This window comes from Dermacentor andersoni, unplaced genomic scaffold (assembly GCF_023375885.2).
Source record: "Dermacentor andersoni unplaced genomic scaffold, qqDerAnde1_hic_scaffold ctg00000041.1, whole genome shotgun sequence".
NCBI lineage: Eukaryota > Metazoa > Arthropoda > Arachnida > Ixodida > Ixodidae > Dermacentor > Dermacentor andersoni.
The window spans coordinates 1,747,837-1,773,657 of record NW_027314754.1 but is presented as its reverse complement, the minus strand read 5'-3'; the positions used below and the strand labels follow the sequence as shown (position 1 = coordinate 1,773,657).

General features: G+C 44.1%; 1 protein-coding gene and 1 long non-coding RNA gene across 2 annotated transcripts in view; both read left to right on the top strand.

Moving 5' to 3' along the window:
* LOC140214390 (uncharacterized) overlaps window positions 1-25,821 on the top strand; it is a 147,643-nt gene that overhangs the window by 103,838 nt on the left and 17,984 nt on the right. The window lies entirely within an intron of this gene.
* Window positions 299-24,229, top strand: LOC126517446 (neprilysin-4-like). The gene is made up of 9 exons (XM_055064697.2): window positions 299-454; window positions 5,698-5,796; window positions 7,363-7,440; window positions 10,150-10,262; window positions 13,386-13,444; window positions 14,800-14,851; window positions 22,796-22,860; window positions 23,689-23,789; window positions 24,182-24,229. Exons 1-9 carry the CDS (start codon window positions 299-301, stop codon window positions 24,227-24,229), a joined length of 771 nt encoding a protein of 256 aa, XP_054920672.1.

Sequence of the window (25,821 nt, the reverse complement as noted above, 5' to 3'; positions counted from 1 at the left end):
TCACGTTAAAGAACCCCAGTTGGTCCAAATTCTTGCGGAGTTTCCTACTACGGCGTGCCTCATAATCAGGCCATAATTTCGACGCGGAAAACATTATAATTTAATTGTGTAAGCCTACCACATATTCATAATGTCGCTCTATGCCGCTTCTCGATGCATACGTTCGTGGCGAAATGGTGGCGTAAATGTCACTGTCGGCATAATATTCTGACGTTCGTGACATTTTTTTTTTCCCAGGAACACTCTGTATAACTACGCAGGGTTCCTTGCATTGTTTCCCTACATTGAATATGTAGAAATGGAGACTGAAGAAAGCATTTTTAGTGCGACGCCTCAAAGCACAACGAAGGGCCGTAACTGGAGCGAATGCATAGCTTTGTTGGACGAAACTACGCCTGACATTCTTGACTATGTATATATCACCAACTACACCGACCCCACCGTTAACAAGGAGGTGAGTTATATGCATTGTACAACGCTTAATCAGTTTTTCCATCATGTGTAAACCATGGCTTTTGTTCACCAAAATAAAACCTCATAAAAAAACAATAGCGCACACTAAACCATCAAGTCAGTTAGGCTATTTCGTGGCTAAGGACAGGGAGGATAGAAGTATTCTAATCTAATTATTTTCTTATCGCGCTATTTCTCGGACAGTAGTACGTTTCGCTGTATTCGGCTCCTCGTGAGTGATGGATGATGCGAAGAAAATATTATGGAGCAATAAGAATCGGTACCTTCTACTGGCCAAACCCTTTAAGTATACTATTGGTGCATTGGTTTGTAACAGGCAATACACCGTGAAAGTTTCAAGTTTGCGCCCGCCTGCAAAAGCAGACAGCCTGTGTTGTTTGCGCATGGCGATTCAAATGCTTATTGAAGTCCTTTCCGCAGTGTAGTGGGCTTGAAGCGCTGAAACCGTCGTCAGTCGCATGTGGCGCACTAATATAGGTTTGCGGGACGCAACGGTGACATGCTACTGAGAGCAAAAATATCTTGACCAGAACACGCAGGCTTGGCCTGTTCGAAGGGTAGGCACGCGTTTGTCTTACGCGTAGTAGGTAGGTTTAGAACGTTTCCTGTTTCCCGCTCCGCTCCGCCCGCGAGCGGGGCGCAAGTGCGCATGCGCCAATCCCTGAGCCGCGAGCGCGTGAGCGGGCGGGCATCTGCGTTCCGCTAGAGAGCTCGTCGAGTGGAGCGCCCAAGCAAAACCAGCAAAAATACAGAATGACGGCACCAGCGCCATGGATCAGCGAATAAGCTCACGAGAAACTTGGAACATCCGATCCTAGTAACGATCACAATTTGTTGACGCATGCGCCTTTGCTTGATGCTTCGCAGCCTGACTACTTCGTGTGACACTGCACGTGGGTTCAGAAGCAACAAAAACGAGGCGCATACATTGACGTCTATCCTTTCAGAAATTACTAGAACACAAACGCAAGAAAATATAAAGCAGATGCAATTCATAAAAAAAGCTAAATTATGGGGTTTTACGTGCCTGGAGGACTCCGGAAGTTTCGACCACCTAAGGTTCTACAATTCATGTAAATAATATATATATATTTTTTTTGCCGTAGTCCGGTCTTCTCTATCGGGTGCCGGAGTAAGCTACATCATGAACGGCGCACGCGCAGAACGCACATGTAAAAACGATTCTGTCTGTCAACGTCGTACCACTCCGACAGAGCGCGTGTACGTGAGGGGAGCTGAGAGCAAGAAACGTTCAGCTAAACATTTCTAGCAGGCGCTTGTACGAAGCTACCGCACGTAATCATCAGGCTGCCAGTTTAGGAGGCAGCATGCAGGATTTATTGGATGCCAGTCGCCGACAACTACTGGACCTTAATTATTCAAGAGTACGATGTAAGGTAACAATACAGGCTTACGCTGGTGATGGGGGCCATCGAATGCGAATAAGCATTCATGGCATTTTAAAACGAGCATGGCGTAAGTCATGGTGAAGTTTTGTTTCATTGCAAGACTGGTTCCTTTGAGCTTAGGGCCGCATGACAGAAGCCGCTCATTCACAAGAAAATGACAACAATTTCACAACAAAAGGACAATTGCATTTTTTTCTTGTGGACGGCATAACCCATGAGCGTGCAAAATTTCTTGAGTACAAAACGATACATTGAGAGCAATAGAAAATGAGCGGGCATTTTACTATGTCTTAATCCAAGTCTAGGGGCCCTATAACGTAAAACTATTCCAGTATGTTTTTATTCCAATCTCCTTACGTCAAATTTGCGTAACCCCCGATGCAAGTATCGGGCGGTCACACGCTGTAGGAGTTGAGGAGGACATTGAGATGAAAACTTGGGAAGTTTATTTACATTATTTACAGTGAGTCAATTAACAGTCGTACAGTCATTACGGGCCGGCAGCAACTCGGATGCTGCGGCCCGTGACAAGAAGCTCGAAAGAGACGAATCAAGGGATGCTCTGGGAATGCTCTTCTGCTGCTCCCGGTCTACGTCTTTCAAGCCCTACGGTGTCGATACGACACGCCACGTTCGGCCAATGGGAGGGCCCGCTCAGGTGACGCCATTTTCGGCCAATGGTAGGCGCCCGGCCGATGGAGTCACACCCGGCGAAGAGAGTCGCTGCTCTGGTGTTTGTCCGAGGGCTTTCTTCTCCCTGCGGTCTTGCCTTGCTGACTTGCAATGCGTCGTCACCATAGATAGAAGGGGGCGACGCCGCCAGGTTGTCATGGCGCATTACAGCCGTCTTTCTTCGGGACCCATTTTACCCGCAACAGTGCCAGGACGGAAGAGTCCCTTCCCTTCACTTTCGGGAAGAGCCAAGCAGTGAATAGCTCCACCGGCTGCACACAAAGTGGGGTCCGCCAACTTGTTTGCACGTGTCGTGCCTCAGGAATGTGGCATCCGTGTTTCTGCGCTCCTTAATTAGCTGTGGTGCGATTCGATGTGGTCTGGGGAACTCGAAGTAGGCTCAGGAAATGGTCCCGTATCTAACAACGCAGGGTTGTGTGAACAGACCAATAAAACGCTCTCCTGGTTCATAGGAGGTCAGTTCTGTTTGCTTGAAAACGAATAACATTGCCCACATTAAGCGGCTTGTCTTATCTGATTGGCTGACAAGAGGCGAGGAGCACGCTCAAGTGTAGAGGGATTCGATGGGGCCGAGCCACTGCACTGAAAATTGATAACCGGATGGAGAGGGTGGTACCTGCGTCTGTGACTGGTCCGCTTTCCCTTACGTAGCTTGTGGTGGCTGGTTGAAAATAGCGGCGGCATGCAACGGAAGCTTAGGAATGATGCTAAAACGGGTGCTCAGCAAAGAAGAGTTGGCAGAATGAGGTCGTAAACGCGCCGAAAGTACTCGAAAACGTTACACGACCACGCAAGAAGTTTTATTATACGGAAATAAACCCATGCTCCCCGACATGTGCGAGTAGCCAGTGCCTGAGCGATCATCGGCAGCCATCTTTTATTCCTTTCGGAACGGGGCAGTCTGCGGCTATTCAGAAGAAAATTGAGTTTTGTTCGGCATATTAATGCATCTTTAACGCGTACACGTCACTTTGACGCGGTGAAATTTTGCGGTTTTGTTACGTCGCGTGACAGGCAGGTGAAGTGCGTGAATCTCGAAAGGTTTTGCCCAATAGCCGAGGGCTAATCGCGAAAAGGCGTCGAATCAGAAATAACGATACACTTTTGCTCGGTCAATTCATGCATAATCAGTTTGTACCCGTCATATCACATGGGGAGCTATCGTGGTTTTCGTGACGTCGGGTGACAGACAGGTGAAGTTGGGGTGGTCCAAAAAAGGTTTTTGACCGATGGCGTAGGGCTGATTGCAGAAATGGAATAGAAAAGTTTGGAATAGTTTTACGTTATAGCGCCCTAGTTTGCAGAATGAGACACACTAAATACTAAAGGGTAATTTCTCTCGATATGTTACTTGTAACTTCGAGCGGTAGCGTTAAGGGAGTCACCTCCCTGGAAGTTGTGCCAATTACCGGACTTTCCTCGGCGCTGAAGGATTCATTGCGACTTAACGTAAGTACGTCGCCTCCTAGTATACTGTAGACTCTAGACTTCTAGACTCATACTTCCAGACTCTGTTAAGTAGAGTTTGCCACAATGCCCAAATGGCAACCTGCCTTTCCGTCGTGGCCTGTTTATCTTCTAAAAAGCTCGTTTGACGAAATTCAAGCCAGACCCGCCACCGCCCTCTCCCCCACCTCCGATCCTTAATGATCTCGTAACAATTTTCGATGCTTATACTATCAGTGTTAGCAGAATATCGACCCTGTACATGGCCACAAGCATGAACTGATTCGCTCTTATCATTCTTTAGAACAATATTAAGAACTGAGACACTGTGGTACGCATTACAAATGGTAGAAAGAACATTTGTTCTTTCGAGAAAACGCATAGCTGGGGCACTACACCCCGATAAAACAATATTTAAAGTTTTGATGGCTAGAGCGACTTATAGATAACTCGGCTGAGCAATAAGGTACAATAAAATATAGGAGTTTTACGTGCCCGAACCTCAACCTGATTACGAGGCGCGCCATAGTGGCGGTATCCCAAATAATTTTGCTCAACTGGTGTTCTTTAACGTGCCGCCTGTGCACAAAGCAGCGAAAAGCATATGGCCATGATGATCGCGATCTCCGGTAGCTTTTTGGCGACTTCACGCTTAAACAACTGCGCTTACGGGATCATACCACCACCTTGGACTAATTGTTCGCGTTCTTTTTTCTTTTTTGCAAAAGGTTCTCTCTTTTCAGCATGTTCGCACATAGTATGACGTATGAAGTGCCCCATTCTTTAAAATACTAATTTGGTCTGTCCGACTATGATGAAACTCCCCCTTCGGTGCAGACATAATGCAGAAATGCCGAACGAATTCACACAAGTTTCTTTTGCTGCACATGGTACCGCAACTGTTTATATTCTAACTTCTCCACTCTGTGCACGAACACTGCGTTTTACGAGGCCGCGATTCCGCTACGAACTCGCTGTAGTACTTTCTGCTGGGCTCAGCGCGTCATACTGACTACCGCGGTAGTCCTGTGTTTACGGTGTTGTGCCATTGGTTTCAAGGTCGGAGGTTCGATTTCAGCCGCGTCGGCCTCATTTTAACTGGAGCGAAGTAGCTAAACGCTCTTGTACAGTCATTGGACGCGCGCTAATTAACTCCGGGGGGGTCAAAAGTAATTCGGAGACAAGCCACTGAAGCATGATTCACAATCACACCCAGGCTATGGCGCGCGAAAAACTCCATGGGTAAATTTTCTGTTTGGAAATGTTGCCCATGCATGAAAAAACAGCAAATAGTTGGTACCGCTCAGCCCTTTTATTGACTAATACACTATTTCTAAATTTGGTGGCTCACAGCTGAAAGCGGGAAGTTGCCCCACAGCATGAGATAAGCGAGGCCAGAGCATACTGGACCGCTGCAAAGTGATTAAAACTATAGCAGTGTAGTACGGCGTATTCAAATATCATACAAAGGAAGACAGGCATAGGCATTTAAGTGCCTCCCTAAATTGAAGTTCTGTTGAAAGTTGCATCGAGGGGTTCAACAGCAAAAATAATGCGCTTAAAATCAGCTTCATTGGAAAGCCTATTTACTTTCATTCTCGAAACCGCGAAGAAGAAATAAGAAAGAGTAATTGTTAGTGATATTTGAATTGTTAACGAACGACTGTTGTTTCAGGTGGAACGCATTGCCAGCAATTTGAGACAGGCGCTCAATGAAACGGTTCAAAACATCACCTGGCTTAATGATACGACGCGAAAAGCCGTAGAGAAAAAGGTAGGAGTGCCCATCAATTGCTGTGCAAAAAATATTACAGAAAATATTTCTTTTCTTTAAAGATCACTTTTGTGGTCTTTCTTTGGAACCTTCGAGTGTGGTGAGCGCTCTTTACGTTTGTTTAAGTTTGCAACTGACGCAGTTCTTGAGACAAAGGTTGTTATCACACATGATGCAAGAACGTCAGAAATGAAGGCAAACTTGTCTGAAGTAGTTTTATTTGTCTATTTACTTGCTAAAATCAGTGCAGGAAATTATAGGATCAGAACGGCGCAAAATCGTTGTGGCCATTTAGTTTTAAAAATTGCTAAAATATATCAGCAGGAGCATTGAAAATTGGAATTGCACTTTACGCAACTATTCGCGCTTCTGCAAGATGAGGTTAGAAATGCATCATAAAAGCTAAGACAGAGAGCGCAACAATGTCTTTCTTTTTCTGAGAGTTTCATTTCTCCTTCTTACATTACGCTTACTGCACATTTGTGGGTATATTCTTTGGGTATATATTATAGCCACTATGAAAAGGAAATGTCTAATACACCGAACGGATTTCATTATGTTGTAGTGCGGCTAATTCTACGTAAGATCTCATATTCACGCTTTCTTGATTTCTAAAAATTCCAAACAATAGACATTTATTGGGACACTGCTGATGCAAAAAAGCTGATGAAGAAGAAGCTGATCCAAATAAGATAAATGCTGCATTCATTTGCTTTGGTTAAGAATTAAGAATTAGGAATTGTTAGAGCGGCACTGCACCGGCATTATGAAGCGACGCTCCACCCACCAATCATCAACATGATCAGCCGGCCGTCAATGGTGGGTGAAAAGCGTTTATACTGAGCGGAAAGCATCGCTACAAAATCGTGTCGTACTTGCGCCCAGTTCCTTGTATGTGGCAAAGGAAGCTTAACGAGAGTGTTTGTTTTCCTTTTTTGCAAATGTCAGTAACGTACATTACGCTAATGACTCTTGCCTGGAGTCGGCCATGTTGGTTTTCGAGAGGGAGAAATCGTTGCGCCCATGCATGGGGCAGGAAATTTGTTCCATTTAAACACGAACATGAGGAACATCGCCGTTTCTCTGTTAGTGAAGGAAGGGTGATTCCTTTTTTTCTTAGAGTGCATCTGGGGTTCTTTAACGTCCGCTTAAATTTAGGCACACGTTTGTTTTCGCACGCATCTAAATGCGGCCGCCAGGCCGGGATTCGATCCCGCGGCCTCTTTCCCTCGCACGCTTTCACTCGCATAGCCATTATACGGCCCGAGGCGATGATTTTATCGCCCTTGGACTTTATACGGAACCTCACAGCGAGGTCGCCGGCGACGCCGTCTGTGACAGTGACGGCAGACATGCGCCTTGTGTATTCAAATAATTGCTATCGCTGTAAAACTAAATACATCAATATATTTTAGCTAATGATGACGATGTTAAAGAGATGCCACAGGTGGTGCATTTACTCAGCGTGCTGTAACTCAAGCATTACGGTATTCATGCTCACATAGGCAATGAGGGCATCATTTTTTTCTATACGTTCACCTAATAAAGCGTTTTATTTTGTTTCAGTTGGAAGAATTGACATTGACAATCGGATACCCGGAAGTTCTACGAAACATATCAGTACTTGAAGCTCGCTACAAATACGTAAGTGCACACGTAAAGAAAGAAACAAAAAAAGTTACGGCTCATTTCGTCAATGTTGGTGACGCGTAAGCATGTGGATGCTATCGCCCACACGAAGCTATCAGCCGTCGACGTGCCAAGACGCCTAATCTGTCCCCATCGCAGGTCGTATTCGAACAGGGCTCACGCCGCCGCGCCATACGCCGAAGCCACCGAAGTAGAACGTCCCCTTCCCTTCCCACCAAGTGGGAAGACGGCGCGCTTCCCTCCGCTATCCTGCCTTGCGCACGCGAGATTGAACTGCCATCGTCGGGTCCCAGTCGCATGCTCTCACGCGCGTACAAGGCGTACGGCGAGCGACGAGGATTTTATCAGGAGAGGAACCCGGAACGTTCGTATCGCAAACAAAACCTGTAGCGGCTGCCAGAGGAGCTCAACCCAGCGCGCCTCCGCCTACGTTCCTCCTCCGTGACGTTTCCTCATTACTGCTTCCCCCTTTCGTTCAACGTCACCTACACATTCCGCTAGGTGATGCTGTTTATCCGTACGCTCAGCGCGCTCCTTCCTACTTTACTCGGGGCGCGATTTTCACGTCCAGGCGCCTTACTCCTTCGCTTCCTTCGCGGCTTCGAACAAACATTCGGCGATTGCGCTAGCTAGCCAGTTACGCTTTCGCGTAACCATCATAAGGTTGCTAGAATCGCCTAAAAAGCAAATTCAACTTACCCATGTACGGGACAGCAGAATTGATCTAAATTTTTAATTTGAATGCAAATGTAATTGCACACATTGCGATTTTTTATACGAACTTAATGCTGTAGCGATGAAAAAGTCCATTAACTCTGCTTTGCTAATCTTTGCATACACTGTTGTTTCCGTAGATGAATGCAGGAACAATATTCTCATACAGCAAGCTTTCACCGTTCTAATTATTACCAGTACCAATGCCTCAATTTTATTAAGTGCCTACATAAAACGGCATCAATTCAACAAACAGAACACGGTATTTTGCAACCTTATTGAAGAAGGCACTTGTGTATGGGGGCATGCCAAGCTGCCTAATATAACAAAGGAGTAGGCTCAAAGTGAGAAGGGGGAATTGAGTGGTTTTCGTGTGTTGTTGTAGGGTAAAATAGTCTGATTCTTGCAATTTTATCTGCTATTTCCCAAACAAATACCTCGTATAGTCTTCTTACTTTGTCCACTTTCGCAACAAGAAATGTCTTAAACAATTCTTACGAATTAGTCTGTTCGATAACTATGTCGATATGCAAAAAGCAATATCGAGAAATGCACACTATCAAACGTCGACGCATTAGTGTCAGAGAGAACGAACGTGATGGGAAATGCTCGGTGAAGCCATCGTCGTGCAACTAAAGCGAACACAAATACAGGCAACCGAAACCTTCGAACTCCATGATTACAAAAATGCATCGGTCTCACAGCGCAACCGCCCTGTGCTCAAATTATAAGCGTCTCTGGGGCAATCGGCACATGTATCTGCAAGCGTAGCATGTGTGAGGAAAGGCCTTGCATGCCAGTTTTCATTCGAAAGCAAGCAAAAAATTGGCATAATTGAATATTTGTCATAGCTTCTTTTTCCGTATGAATGCATCTGTAATCCCCGTCCTTCTCTTGTCAAACAATCAACAGCGTTTTCTTCTCAGCGGCATTACTGCGTCGACTAATCAAAGCGTACATTCATATACATGGTTGTTCTCATATATGCAAAACTTTTTAGGACTGCAGAGCATGAACATAAGTTTATTTAAGAGTTATCAGTCTTGGGCATAATTTTTGTGGTATCGCACGCTAAACGCTGTAATATAAAAGGCATTTGTACGCATAGCATTCTATTTGATAACATTTAAATATTTGTTTTTCAAAATGTTCCCTTCGTGCACTAGCTATCTCTATGTGCATTCGATCTGCGTAACGTTTCTCGTGTGTAAGCTGCTCAACAAGACAGGCGCGACTGCAGCCGTTATCAATCACAGTCAAGACAGTGCCGAAAGGTTCTCAAGGGAATCCTCGCTTAAAAAATTTGTGGCTGATTATGGGATCACATTGTTATCTGCCAGCACAATAGCCCCATATACTAATCACAAGGTCATAGTCCAATAGATAAATCTCTTTTGCTAATAACGTCAAGCAATATTAAAAAATTCGCGCGTTCGACGCGTAGAATAACAGTAATCTGCATGAAAAACGGACAATAGGAGCGCATGGCAGTTGAATTTGCTCGCAGATGCACGAATGAAAAGCGCAAATGATGGTAATTGAAACTTTTACTGTCTTACTTGTGCATCGCGCTTTATAGGGGTAAGTTCATATGAAGTTGACACTATGCGACTTTTTCGAGCAATTTTATACAACATATACAAAGGAAGATAGTTTGTTTTACCAAAAATGTTTGTAGCATCATTTCGGTTAAACAGTTCTAGTATGTGATGGGTATACTTTTGGAGCTGAGTTACCCACTAAGGTATATATTCGTTTTCGTGCCCATAGGATAAACGATGACCTTGTAAGTGTTTGGATGTATCGCAGAGAGTCTATGCAATACCACTGCGTCGGAAGCAATGCAAGGAAATATCGCAAACTGAAAAGCTTAAAAAATAGACCTTGTTGAAAACATTTAAGTGAGCGAGCAATACACACTGAGGCGTCCTGACTGTTTGACTACACATTTTCGCTGCAACGTAAAGAACATTATTTTTTTCATTCTAGGTACCATTCTTTCCTTTGAATATTTCATTCATAGAAGCCTTTTATCATCTACGAGAAGGCTTATACAAAATGCATTTGAGTAAGCTTTGGAATCATAAAAAGAGCAGCTTGGGGTGAGTAATGAGCGGTTTAAAGTATCAATTGATGTTCAGAGTACCAAGGTTTTACAGCGAAGCTGTATATGGCTAGCATCCCGGGATTCTCTCGTGTCCATTGACAGAAAATAATCGTCATACGCCGTAATACACACTCATACGCCGTAAGCAAGAATAATTGAAATGGCTCATAGCCCCATAAAGCAAGCATAAAGCTACAAGCACTTAGCCAAGTGAAGCGAACAGTGCTTACCTTCTTTGTAATCACGCATACAGTATATAGAACAGCATGTCAAAAATTATCGTCATACCTGGCTCAGACCCCTGTAAGCAAGTGAATATATAACTGCTCATACTACCCTAAGGCAGAGGCAACAATCAGTCAGCAAAGTGGCGCGAACAGTGCATACATTCTTTGGAATCACGCATACAGCACACATAATAATATGCAAGTAAAGAGCAAGCTCAACATAAAATAGGCCAATGATAAGGCGCTCGTGATAGCAATGCGAAGCACATTGCACTTCCCGCGTACCTTTCCGGCTAAAGAATATTGTAGCGCAAGCCGTCACGGCGACGGCAGCTTGTCACGTGGGGTGTGCCGTGCCTTGCCTCTCTTATATAAGATAACCAGCCTAGAAAGCAGCTGATTTCAATGATATTGCAGCACCGCAATGAGCAACGGCGTGCTGTCAAAATTACGATTACTTCTAGTCCTACTATTATTCAAAATTAGCATACTACAATTACTCCAAAGCTATAAAGCATTGGCTACCACACTCAGCAGTTGTAGTGGTGGTTTTTCAACATCTTCGCTGGACATTTACTTTCTCAGGGCCGCGATGGCGAGTTTTTTCTCCTTAGACAAATCGTATATGTAAGTAAAGAACTGACTTTTACACTTTCTGGCAGCCCGATTGACTAGACTAGAAGAGGATACAAACAGGACGATTACTTGTCCGTTTGTGTATGTTACTCTTCTAGTCTTATGCGCTGCCACTAAGCATGAAAGTCATAATGACAAAGCAGCCCGTATTTGTGCATTAACCAGAACTGACATAGAGTGTCTTTCATTTCACGCCCGTAATAAACCAGAATATAATTTCGAGATTATGGCGTTGTTTAGCCCAGTGAATGGGGCAATAAGCACCCTAACTGCCATGACGATGAAAGAAGTGACCATTAGCGTTTGGCTTTCACGGAATTTGTGCAGAGGCCATGTAAATAAGAAGAATGAACAAATCTAATGGCGTAGTTTTGAAACCAATCAATGTCATCTGTTAGATATTGTAATTGAGATTCTAAATTGGTGCTGGGCATTCTATTTTAGATATGGTGATTGGTCCTGAAATAGCTTCATGTGGTGCGGAACAGCACGTCAGTGAGTTCTCAAAAATTGTAGTCATTTGATTGTAGATAAAATCATAAAAACAGCACGTGGACTCCTCAATATATTTTTTGATAAGGTCTCACCAGGATAAAAATGTATGTGCGGATCGCACTTATATTCTATTATTTGCGCATAAAAAATGACGAGAATACTGTCGGTGAAGGACATGTTGGCAAGTTTTCGTTTAGTGTTTTCCTGAGAATGTATTATGCAGCCGCAAGTGTGCAGGTGCTCAAAATTCTACTAATGCTGCATGAACCGTACCAATGTCTGACATGTTGTTGCGCGAACTTTAGCGAAAAGCATTTAGCATTGTTCCATCGCGCCGAAGTTGCTGCCAACAGCTATCGCTTGTAGGAAAATCGGGTGAGTATAATCTCAGCACAAGTAAGTGTTAATTTAGAATTGTATGGAAGTTTTTACAGAAATCCTGGACAGTGCTTCCGAGGCGTTACAGATTTGGCTGATATGGCAGGTCAATGCGTTACATAAAATAATTATCATTGTCAATGGTGTTGCGCGATATTTAGAGCAGCTGAGGCTCGCTCGGGCATTAGTATAACGTAGTTGGTTTTCCGAATGAAGCTGATTCTTGTGTTTTCTGTTGATAATACATTCGGCGCCAAATGCATAGGTCGGATGAGTAGGAGAAAAAATCTGAAATTCTTTCTTGCTGATGGAAGTTACTTTTAACATGATTCACTCAGGAGTTTGAACATGCTACAACGAAACGGAACTGCGACTTCAAGACAATCTGCCAAGCTTAGTGCGATTCGGCTTTCCAGAAAATACTTTGATCCAGAAACTGCTCACGCAGTTGACACAAACATTGAAGATGACAAAAAGCAGTTTGAAGAGCGCTTGTCCTTTCGCCCGCTACTATATACTTTGGGTGTGTGAGCGTTTTCCTTATTAAGAATGCACCAAGCATAAATTCGGTAGCTCCAATTCAGCATTCATTGGAGAACTACCAGTGTTTTCAGACTATCTGAAAGTTCTTGTAAAAATTTTGTGGGATGAAAAACATGACGAGGTGTCAGGCGCCTTATCATTTACGGAAAAACTATGTGTGCAGTCACAATATTGTGATATCAAAAAACGAGTTGATGACGACATCAGGCACATGTTAGCCACTTCCGCACTGAAGTATAGTTCAGTGCAATAGTTATCTAAAAAAACTGTACTTGTTTGAATTTCGGTTAAATAGTATTGCAAATAAGCTATTTTCTTATGGTTTGTTAATGTTAGAGCAGGTAGGGCAGTAGTTCTACGCACTTGTTCAAACAGAAAATTCGCAGACAATGTAAGTGAACAGACATGTGAAGTCCGACATAAGAGCAACACGGATCTCAAACTTCTATTTTTAACAAACTCGACTTTTTTGTTGAAACCTCTAGAATTATGTGGCAAGCTTTCGTTTATGGTGAGCCTGAAGCATTAATGAGCGGTTAGTTTTTCCTTAGCGACGAACGGTGCACATCATTTAGCTTATTACTCAATTGACAATAGACGGGTGCCTGCGAATGTTCATGAGCCAACTGTCTGGGGCAACACATTGGAACATGGACCACGTTCACAATGTTTATTTCGCGATCCTACTTATTTGATTTGTGTAGATGTTGTAGATATTATTCGATAGAAATCTATAATTTTCTACATCAAGGCATAACTTTTGAAGCAATCATGCTACAGAAACTTGTTGACTGTTTTGTATTTCCGGTTTTATGGTTTCTTCTTGTTTATCCATGTAGTCGGGACTACAGTCCAAGAAATGTTCGGCCGATTTACGACTTGTCTAGGAACACAGACGGTAAGCATCCAAATTTAAAAAGAAGTAAATTTCTGGCAATAATAGTGTAAGCTGCCGTTTGGCATAATACCTACCAACAGTAATATTTCAGCTTAAAAAAGGAATTGTTTCGTAATTTTATCTGTCTCCACAATTATGACCGAAGTTGGCTTGCAATTTATCGTGTTGAGCAGTGAGCTTGCAGAAGAACAATGCTAAAAACTTACAGTCAGCATTTCTCCAGTGACAAAAAGATTAGAAACCTATGCCAAACATATCGCCAACATGCTACCCTAAAGGTTACGACACCACCTACTCCGAAATATTCTCCAGTGCCTAAACGCAACAATCGGTTCTAACAATCCTATTAAATTTGGGCTGATGAGTCTAGATTCTTCACACATTAGGTGAGATTCCCGAATACATTTACATATCGTTACTAGAAATGATTTCTGTTGCATTTTAATTCTTTTCGGCTTGGCAATGTTTCCAGAAAGTTCGAGTATATTGCCATATTTACACGCGCTGGCAGGCTACATTTCTTGTTCTACAGGCTCTTTGCGCAGAAAGAGCAGCATACAACAGATCAACACGCTATTGAATCAAACTTCGCACTTAACTATATCTGAGAAGGCAGCAAAATTCAAGTTGGCTAACGTCCCTTGAATGGAACCAAGATATAATCGACAGAAAATACCACGCAACTGAGTGCAGTATATACCGACAGCAAACCTGCTCTAATGTACCGAATGAGTGCTGACCACCTAACAAATTCACAAAGAGTTACCTGGTAGTATGCAGTCGCAAACCTTCTTGTACCTAGCAACCAGAAATACTTTGGAGAATCACGCATACAAAGTGGAGTAATCCTAAATAAAATCTATCAGTGAATGAACCTTCGTGTTTGGAGCAGATATTGTTTTCAATGAGAGTGAATTAATGCAAGTGCGCAGATTCATGAACACGTCTAAAACAACTAAAATAGGTTCTGACATTTCTAGGTTCACCTTCACTAACAATGCACTGCGATTTGGGTGCCTAAAGATAAACTAAACCCTACACTATGCTTATAAACTAGCTTGCTGCGACTTAAAATTGAATGTTGATAGTGTTTAGCGCAAACAAACGCATGACACGAGAGAAGGCAGACATGACAAAGCACTGTGTCCTGTCTGCCTTCTATCGTGTCATGCCTTTCTTAGTCCTAAAAACCATTAACGCGCAATACCAACTAGCCCACCAGACTGTTTTGTTTTGTTTTGAGATTCAAGGAAACGCTCGTAGGAGTTGTTGCAATTAATTATCTGTTTGTACTTAAATTTATTTAGACGGTCTTACAACTTCAACCGCCCATTTTAAGTATTGGCGTCTTTCAGAAATTCCCTACGCACTCTTCGCATCTCCATTTTATCAGCAAGATCTTCCACGGTAAGAATTTGAAAAATTGTGATGTGTCTGGGTGTTTATCTGTGTTCGTATGTCCTATATACATTAGTAAAATGGAAGTGGAGTAATTCTTTTGAACATAGCCAAACAGGTTTATCAGTAGACTATTGCTGCCATTATTTATTTGGTAAAGGTGTCTGGGCAACGTAAAAATTTTGCGGCTGGCAGCCAATTCTTCAACAGTTATCGTTATGCGCACCATGACAACCAAAGGACAATATACGCTGTCTCTGGACCACTATTGCGAATTAATAATAACATTGCACAGATAAAGATGGATCGCACGTCTTCCTGTCTTAAAGCTAGTATACGCTTCAGATGTGAATAAAAGTCAAAATATGGAACACAGTTTTACAGCGATGCTGTGTACCCCTACCCTCGAAGAAAATTATCGTGTCGTAAGCGAAAAATTCTCCATGCTTGGGCCAATCCCGGAGATTTGCAATGCTGGTTCAACCCGCAGCGGAGGTGAAGTAGGCGTTAAGCACTCCCCATACGTGGGCCGATCCTGAAGATAGTGCCATGCTGGGCCAGCCCACGACCCAGGTGAAGTAGGCGTTAAGCACTCGCCACACCTGGACCGATCCCGAAGATAGTGCAATGCCGGGCCGACCTGCGGCCGAGATGAAACAGGCATTGGGCACTTCCCATACGTGGCCCGATCCCGAAGATAGTGCCATGTCGGGCCGACCGGCGACGGAGGTGAAGCAGATGTCAAGCATGTGGGCCGATCCCGAAGATAGTGCAATGCTCGGCCGACCCACGATCCAAGTGAAGTAGGCGTTAAGCGCTCCCCATATGTGAAGCGATCCCGAAGATAGTGCAATGCTGCGCCGACCTGCGGCGGAGGTGAAGCAGGCATTGGGCACTTCCCATACGTGGGCCCAACCCGAAGATAATGCCATGCCGGGAAGATCGCGGCGGAGGTGACGTAGGCGTTAAGCACTCCCCCTACGTGGGCCGATCCCGAAGATAGTGCAATACCGTCCCCTCCCGCTGCGAAGCTGAAGCAGGCACTAAGCACTCTCCGTACGTGGGCCAATCGCGAAGATAGTGCAATACCGGCCCGATCCGCGGTGGTGAAGCAGTCGTTAAGCACTCCCCATACGTTGGCCGATCCCGAAGATAGTGCCATGCCGCGCCGACCCGCGGCGGAGGTGAAGTAGGCGTTAAGCACTCCCTATACGTGGGCCGATGCCGAAGTTATTGCAATACTGGGCTGACCCGCGGCGGAGATGCAGTTCGCCATTAGGGGGCCCACATACACAGCTTCCCTGGTCATCCTTCTTCACAGAGTGGAAGGGCACTGGTTTTTTTCGAAAGCTTGTAAAACTGAATTTTCTGTACACGTTTAGCGCTGCTAAATACAACGAACTTCAAAGCAGAACACTGCTGATAGTGTTTCATTATTTTGCCAGGAAGTTGACACTTAATAACCCACATTTCAGAATTTATTCCCTCCTAAATCCTTGACTCATTTAGAAAGTCCCCCTTGTCATCGTTCAAACCACACGATTTGATCTTTATGTCAGGAAAGTTTATGTCCTGTCAAATCTACTTGATCTTTTCCCACCAATCTCGCCGGCTGAAGTGCATGCTATTACATTGTAAGGTGAACACCGTGGCTTCACCAACGTCAAAGCAAGAGCAAATGTTTTGGTGCAGAAGGACCTTGGAATACGCTAGTTGGTTCATGGTGAACATTTTTTTTTTGCGTACTAGAGAAGGACTTAAATGGTGACTTCCCCTTTGCGGGAAGTGACATTTTACGGGGGTGAACATTTGTAAGTATGTTTGCATTTCTACTGACAAAGGATCTGCAAGAACTGCTGAGTGAGCGTACAGGTGAAGCGAAGCCTCATTGTAGCATTCATGGAAACGCTGCTTATGGTAAGAACGCCGAAACATTTCCTGTGTTAATCCACAACGAAGGAGCATGTATCGACATGAGAGTGAGCCGACGAGACGTTTTCAACACCCACCTAGTTCGGCATTTGGCGTTCCCACTGGGTAAGGGGACTTGCGGCTTCCACAGTGCTGCAAGGAACTAGTAAGATAACTAGTTTGGTCGCAGGTGCTGTCGCTTGAGGCCTTTCTGGAATCTGAAGGTTTAGATTGTGCGATTATTGGCTGCTGTGTATTGCGTTTCTCCGTCGCCAAGGCTGGCGGTTACAGACTGCGTTTGTCGTCGAAATCCGCAGCGTGTCTTCCGTCCAGATACACCAAAATTTAATCTAGCGTACATTTCAAAGCCATGTAGTGTTATTTCTTTATTTTGTAGCAAATAAGAAGGCTGGCCAATTATCAGCCGCAGTGCTAGGCAAGGCCTCGTCAGTCCTGGTAGGACTTCGGGATATGACCTCACCGTCACGTTAGGCACTCCGAATATCCCGTCAGTAAACCTCTTGACATATGGTGGAAGGTGCACGCTACCTCGAAAACATCCAACCTGGAACTTCAATCCCGCATACTACTGTCAATCATATCTGACGACTTAACCTAGCAGGTGCCTCCTTCTCCATCGTTCGTGTGCTGCGGTGGGGTGCACCAAAGGCACGGATGGCACGGGTGGCCACGATGGGGGAGGACAAGCCCTCATCGTACGAGAGGGTAAGCGGGCACATCTAATGGAACGGTTCCAAAAAAACTGAATGAACAACGGGACTTCTTATAACGTGGGTTTGACCAGTTCGAGTCCTCTTTTGTAGAAGCGTTTTGCTCGTGCTGTTCTCAAACTTTGCGCAGAGCAGCCTTTACGGGAAGGAGCACAGTGACAGGGCGAATATGATGAGCTGAATCGTGGACATACTGAACTTATATAGGAGAGTCACACCATGTTGGAATTTTACAGAGGAAAAGGAGTAAACGTTTATTGTATGAAACAGAGAGAAAGTTCTTCCTTCGCCCGAGGGGGGTGGCTCTCTTAGTCCAGAAAGATGTTGGCTGATGCCGCGGCCCGCGCCCGGTCCACCAGACTTCGCTGATCCTCCAGGCTATGTGGCGTTAACATTGCCTCCCGCGTCAATAAACCTCTTTAAAAATGGTGGAAGGGTCAGGAATATTTTGAAATGAATACAGGACAACATTTCTAGTATGCTGCGTGCAACGAATCTGCGCACAATAACAGAAATTATTTTCTGCCAAAGTTACGAGGAACTTGCTCGACGAAATTTCTTATTCCTCAGCGTCTGAGTCCGCGATTGCGCCAATTGACTTGACATAATCGCTTCCGAGTTCCGCAAGAGCTGCTAATTAGCCTATCTAATATATTTTCTCTCTTACACGGCTACATTGCAAACCACTCGCCCATTGCGTCGTTAGGCTGACTATGTCGCTATCGAAAAAGAACCTGTGCGACCGACGCAGTGGCTCAGTGGTTACGGGTAGTACCTCGAAATCTACGTGCTGGAATCTGCGCATCCTTGATATGCCGTGGTTGCCTAGTAGCTATGGTGTTGGGCTGCTAAGCACGACGTCACGGCATCGAATCCCGGTCACGGCTGCCGCATTTCCATATGGGCCAAATCGTTGTCAACATCGCTAATCACAATGCCACGTTGTCTGGAGCTTCTATATTTCCCTGCCTGACTAATTGGTCGTGTCGGTACCTACTTGCATGGGTTGCTTCAACTGCCATGCGCTGGCAAACGCTGGGCCGTCGTTGCAGTTGACCACATCACGCGGTACGCCGAAACCGATGCTCCCCTGGCAGCTGCAGAGGGCGACATTGCCACCCTTTTCCTATGCCATTTTTCCCTGCGTCTCTGTTCACCCCAGATGCTGCTCTGAGCTCGCGGACGCATCTTCGTGTCCCAACTTTTTAGGCCAACGTCGATCAGTGTTTCGTTGTTCATAGGATAACTTTTGCGTAGCACCCACAAATAAAGGGGATTACTCAAGGCTTCAACCATACTTTAGGCGAAGTGGTTGCGATGCATCTTGCTTCCTACCACATAAAGGCAGACATCATAATGCCCTTTTTAACTTACGCATAAAACACCACTACTAAGAGCACCACTTTCGTTCTACCGTTCCCCCTAATGTACGGCCGCTACCTTTCACACACCATGGGCGCCAGGAACCTGGGGTGCTATAACAAAACTAAAACTATTCCAAACTTTTTTATTCCATTTCGGCAATCAGCCTTCCGCGATTGGTCAAAAAATTTTCGGGTAACTCCCACTTCGCTTGTTTGTCACGCGACGTCACGAAAACCGCGATAACTTCTCACCTAATATGACGTGCCCCCACTGATTATGCGTGATTAGACTGAACAAAACAAAATTAATTATTACTGATTCGACGCCTCTTCGGCACTAGCCCTCAGCTATTTGTCAAAAGCTTTTGGGTGGCACCCACTTCGCCTGTCTGTCACGCGACGTCAGAAAGCCCTAAAAACAGACCGCGTGAAAGTAACGTGTACGCCCTAAAGATGCAATAATATGCCGAAAAAAACTGAGTTTTTTTTTTAATAGGCGGATACTGCCCCGTCCCGAAAGGAATAGAAGATGGCTGCCTGATGATCTCTCACGCACTGGCTACTCGCACCTGCCCCAGAACATGGGGTCATTTGCGTATAATAAACCTTTTTGCGTGGCCGTATAACGTATCGAGCCCTTTCGGCACGTTAACGACATCGCTTTGCCAACTCTTATTTGCCGAGGATTCGTTATAGTTGCATTCTCCACATTCCGTTGCACGGCGCCGCAATTTTCGACCAGCCACGGTAAGCAAAGTAAGGGGAGGCACACCAATCCCTGACGCTGGCACCATCGTCTTCATCCGGTTATCTATTTTTGAAGGGGCTGCTGTATTCGGCCCCATCGAAACCTCCTCCACTTGAGCGTGCTCCTCTCCTTTTGCCTGCCGATTAGATAAGATAGACTGCTAGATAAGATAGACTGCTTAATGTAGGCAATGTTATCCGTTTTGAAAGCAAAGAAAAGTGACCTCGTATAAACGAGGAGACTTTTCATTGTGCTATTCAGAGAACGCTGAGCGCCCGATGGTTGCGTCGTCTGTTACGTAAGTCTGACGTCAGGATGTTGTAATGAAAACATATTGGAATGCATCCAGGATGATATTGCGCGTAGTGTTACAGTGACGAAGGTAAGGGACAGGACGCGGACGTGCGTAGCGCGAACTACCATCCGTTTAGTACTGTTAAAGATCGCATTTATATACAAGGAGATGCGGCGCGTAGGGAGGGGAGGGGAGATATAAAGGATATGACATGATATGGTAGGTAGTTTGCGCTACGTACGTCCGCGTCCTGCCTCTTGCGTTCGTCAATACAACACTAAGCGCAATATAATCATGAATGTCCACCAACTAGCCCCGTTCATTGCTTTACTAAATACTCGAATAGTTTTACGTTAAAGGGCCCCTGGTCTCTTTTGAAAACTACTCCCCAAGTATGAAGGCACCTAAATCATAGTCGAGCGCAATTATCCCGTGAAATACGGCACTAAACCCGTCGCACCGCCTTCAGACCTGCGCCGTCGGGTACGAGATGGTGCTCATGCGCCGCCGCTCAAGACGCATTTTGATCCACTCATAGCATCGAGCTCTGACGTCGTGAGGACGGCTCCTTTTCCGTTCGCGTTTCTAGTGGCGGCTGCACCAATCAAATCAAAATTGACTTGGGGTGCTATAACGTAAAACTATTCCAAACTTTTCTATTCCAATTCTGCTATCAGCCCTCCACGATTGGTCAAAAACTTTTTTCGACCACCCCCACCTCACCTGAGTGTCACGCGACGTCACGAAAACCGCGATACCTCCCCATCTGATATGATGTGTACACACTGATTATGCATGATTTGACAGAAAAAAGAAAAACAGTTATTTCTGATTCAACCCCTTTTCGCCATTAGCCCTCGGCTATTGGTAAAAAGTTTTCGGGCTGCACCCACTTCACCTGCCTGTCACGCGACGTCACAAAACCGCAAGAACTCACCGCGTCAAAGTGACGTGTACGCGATAAAGATGCATTAATATGCCGAACAAAACTGAATTTTCTTCGGAATAGCCGTAGGCTGCCCCGTTCCGAAAGGAATAGAGGATGGCTGACGCCGATCGCCCAGATGCTGGCTACTCGCACCTGCCGGAGCGCATGGGTGTATCTGCGTATAATAAAACTTCTTGCGTGGCCTTGTAACGTTTTCGAGCACTTTCGGCACGTTTACCCCTTCATTCTGCCAACTTTTCTTTGCAGAGGGTCCGTTTTAGCGTCATTCTTGAGCTTCCGTTGCATGCCGCCGCGATTTTCGACCAGCCACCGCAAGCAAAGTAAGGGAAAGCCGACCAATCGTAGACGCCGGCACCACCCTCTTCATACGGTTATCGACTTTCAGTGCAGTGGCTCGGCCCCATCGAATCCCTCTCCACTTGAGCGTTCTCCTCGCCTCTTGTCAGCCAATTAGATACGACAAGCCGCTCAGTGTAGGCAATGTTATTCGTTTTTCAAGCAAACAGAAGTGACCTCCTATGAACGAGGAGAGCGTTTGATTAGTCAGTTCAGACAACCCTGCGGGTGACCGCCCGGTGCTTGCGTTGGCGGTTACGCAAATTTGACGTCAGGAGATTGGAATAGAAACATATTGGAATAGTTTTACGTTATAGGGCCCCTGCTTACTTACCCGATGAAATTACTAACTTACTCGGAGGAGATTAGGCGCAGTTTGTAAAGACCAATTCAAGTTTTCTATTGTGGTTGAAAATGTGTTGTTGGAGCTATGAAGGACTAGCATGAGTGGGACAGCGTTCACTAGAGGCCAAGAAACAATCCTTGCTCCTGTACTTTTCCTTATATCCGATGGTATGCTTTCCTTATGAGTATTGATGCAATAATGCTATTTATTTACCTTGTTTTGTGACAGTTCTACGGCGAGATAGTCATCGTATACACAAGTTGCTAGACTATGAATTTGTAAGGGTAGCTTTAAATATTCAATTATGCTTCAAACTGTTCATGTGCGAAAATATATTGCGGGATCCTTGTTGAGGACAGCGTACTTGAACATTAAACAAACTTAGAAAGTCACTTGAAAGCGAAAAAATGTGAAAATTCAATCAGCATGTTGAAATCAATGATGAAATTTATTCATTTATAATTTATTTTTTATATATATATATATATATATATATATATATATATATATATATATATATATATATATACATATATATATATATATATAACAAACGCGAATTAATGACATCTTAGTTGAAATCAAGAAAAATAAATGGGCGCGGACAGGACATGTAATCAAGAGGGAAGATAACCCATGGTCATTAAGGGTTACGGACTGGATTCCAAGGGAAGGGAAGCGTAGCAGGCGGCGGCAGAAAGTTAGGTGGGCGGATGAGAATAAGAAGTTTGCAGCGACGACATGGCCACAATTAGTACATGACCGGGGTTGTTGGAGAAGTATGGGAGCGGCCTGTGCCCTGCAGTGGGCGTAAACAGACTGATGATGATGATGATGATGATGATATATATATATATATATATATATATATATATATATATATATATATATATATATATATATATATATATATATATAAGGAACTTGAGTGGTGGTACAAGGTAAACAGAACAAATGTTTAATTGCAACAGTTTCATTCGATCGGTGGACCGATCTTCATCAGGGTTTACAAAAAAATGGCAGCTCGGCCCTAGTAGTGAAGACACCAGAGCGGGCACCCGGTCGTTCTCAGATACATCAAACCGAGTGGGACAGTTGTGACAGTGACTGATTTTTGTAATTTCCCCTGTGTTGACCTTTGTGTCATTGTTGGGTTGGTATGATACATATATGCTCACGTGTACTGTGAGCATATATGTGTGTGTATCCGTTCAAATGATGCTGTCGTCTAGCAGAAGAAAGTGACACCATACCACGATTTCTTCTATTTCAGCTCATTGAACTATGGGGGCATAGGCGGTACAATTGCTCACGAGCTGGCTGCTAGATTATTCGCAGGTAAATTCAATGTATCTTAATTCTTGTTATTCCGCTACCAATTCGATCCAACCTGATGAATCTTCCACACTGCCGATGAGAAATACCAGGCCTTTGTTTCATTTTATATGCGGTGTTACTTTTTCATTTTTCAGTTCTATCTATAATTGCCAGCAAGTGTTCACTAGTTTCCCTGTGAACGTGCAGTTTGAGGTAAACTTGAGCGTGGCCCGCGGCTATGGTGGCAATATCGCGGCGACCGCAAGCCTCGGTGCTCACGGCTGCATTCTGCACGATGCTGTCTGCCAGCGTCGCGGCTAGTAGGCTTCCATCATAAGGGGCGAGAATGTGCTGCAGCTGCTTCAAGCATGAGCTCATTGAGCAGTTTTCCTATTTCAGCCAAATCTACGACGCCTCTGCAATCCCATACGTTCGTGCACTAACCTCCACATTTCCTGCCATCTTCCTTAAATGTGTTACTTGATTAAATGTGTGATTGGGACCGCGTCCTTTAATGTACGTCATTCTTAGCGTGATGTTTCTTACATCGCTTATTAGTTTACATGACAAAATCGCACGAATGTTTATATAGAACCTTTTAGGCCGCTAATATACCTACACCCGTTTGGCCCTCATATAATTGGGTAATGAACTACAGGGGATCGAAATATTGCTGCTTCCGTTATATGCATAAAAAGGGGATAAATAGTGAAATACTTTAGAGTTGAGTAGCCTCAAAATGCTGCTTGTTTAATGCTTGCAATTGAATGTTGAGATTGAGTACTTGTCTAAGCGTGCAAATAAACCTGTTCTTTAATAACTCACTTTAGTTTCTATCCTCTGCCCTAGAGATGAAGAAAAGCAAGATCCCCAGTGATAGGAATTCTTTAGATAATAAAACTTCATGCTTCGAGAAACAGTACAAATCGGTCAACAAAAAGCTGCTTCTGGTGAGAACCTCAGTGTATTCTTGTTCGTTAAATTGATGCTACTTCAAGGACGTGTATTACTAATTATAAATCTTTTAGTAACAAGAAATATTTACAATGTCTCTTACATAGAAATGTATTTTTTTGGAGACTGGCTATTGCGCTCGCCAAATATTATGGGCTTCTGGTGATGAAATGATACAAATCCTTATATTATTATCTATAAAAAGTTATTTCAAGCACCTATATTTGCCTTGAAGCATTCGAATGCTGAAATTTCAATATAATAGTTATCTTCACTAGATGTATTACAGTAAGTACAATAGCCGTTATTTATTGCCTTCACTGTAAAGTTCAAAGTCGGCTTGCTCACATTAGCGTGCTTTTAAATGAACTTATTTGGTTCTGCGTAGGAGAACTATGTACTGTGCTTGGTAGCTGCATCATTTGTGTGGGCTTAGCACTTCAGAACTAAAGAAATGAATATGTTTCAACGTGGTGACAAGAAAATATGTTGTACTTAATTTGACGCATAAGTTTAGCACTCATGGAGCGCGAAGATGAACTATAAGATAATGCAATAAGCGAAGATCTCACTTCGCACATTCGTGGTGTGGCGCCGGGTTGGTACCTAAGACGCACTACATTGGAACTGTTGGTACTCCTATATGCACACTTTCGATGACTAGGCGATGCTGTGTGAAAGGGACTGTAGTGCGCTGGATACCACCGGCCGCTGTGACATAAGCAGAAACGTCACCGCGAACGGTGATGCTATGCACGTGCTTCCGACTTTTGTTTTGGTTTCGAGCGCTCTGCTAGTCTCAATTTGTCGGGCTGCATTTTTGTGGGGAATGTGATTTTCGAAGATACAAAAATCGATATTGCTTATCCTGAGAGCTCGTTTTACTTCCCCGATAACAATGACCCTGATGATCTAAAATTTTAGATGTAATAATTAGCTTTTCTTTATTGGCGATGAGTTAATTCGTACTACCCATCGGCTCATTGTCGCCACCGCTGATGACATGATTCAGAGGGAACTGTGCCTTTATTTCAGCGCGCGCCTACTTTAAATATTTGTTAGTCTTTATGGAAACATCTTTAATGTACTATAATTTACTACCAGTGCGTATTACCTGTATGAGTAGTCGCCCCTTGAAAAGCACTACTTGTAGCCTGGTTCTTCTCGACATCTCATAAGACAGCTTGTAGTTTAACGAATAAGGCAAGTTACCTGTTTAAAACATTTTATTTTCCAAGTTGCATTACAGTAAAGCACACTTTAGTGTTCCCCCCGTGGTATGATATCATCAACATTCATAACGTAATACATTTTTGTTCCAGGAAATCGATGAGAGTTACAACGAAAATGCGAGTGCTGAAGCAACGGTAACTATTTTTCATTTGTGTCTCTGACTTTACTGTCTCTAGACTTATTGCAAACAATGCAACAAGGCTGCCAGAATTATTATGAAATAACGGAACTGCAGGCGCCTATACCTGGCGTTTTAAATTCCGTAGGCTGAGCGATAGCATGCATATATAACGTAATGGCAGCGAGAACGGTGTGCTATGAAACAAATGTTTGTTTCCAACAAATATGAAATACATATGATACCTATTTACCTGCCAGTAATTGTTTATAAATATCGTATGTCCAAAGAAGCGCGGGTAATACTTATATAGATAGTGGCAAAATGTCTTGGGTAAAGCGAGGCATGAACGAAAGTCAGCTCATAGCGGGGCTCAGTAAATACTAATAATGTCATGAGTAAATCTGAAAAGAAATCCTTCGGCTCATTGGAACAATAAGTTGTGTCCAAATCTACGCCTGAGTGGCAGCTCTCACTAAAATTCTTTACGCCGATCTTGAGGCCAGTGTTTGCTGGTTGTATGTTTCGGAAATACGCGGTTCTAACTGTACACCATCTATAAGACACCTACAGAACATCATCAAATGTTTTGGCAATGCTATTGGCTACTTTTCACTCACGAAAAATTTTGATTCGGCTATTTTTGAGCTGCATTTTGAGAATATTGTGGCTATCTT

Coding starts and splice junctions, on each gene's coding strand:
- LOC126517446 (XM_055064697.2), top strand. CDS start 299: ATGGAGACTGAAGAAAGCATTTTTAGTGCGACGCCTCAAAGCACAACG. Junction 7,441..10,149: donor TTGAAGCTCGCTACAAATAC/GTAAGTGCACAC, acceptor TTTTCATTCTAG/GTACCATTCTTTCCTTTGAA. Junction 22,861..23,688: donor GGCTGCTAGATTATTCGCAG/GTAAATTCAATG, acceptor CCTCTGCCCTAG/AGATGAAGAAAAGCAAGATC.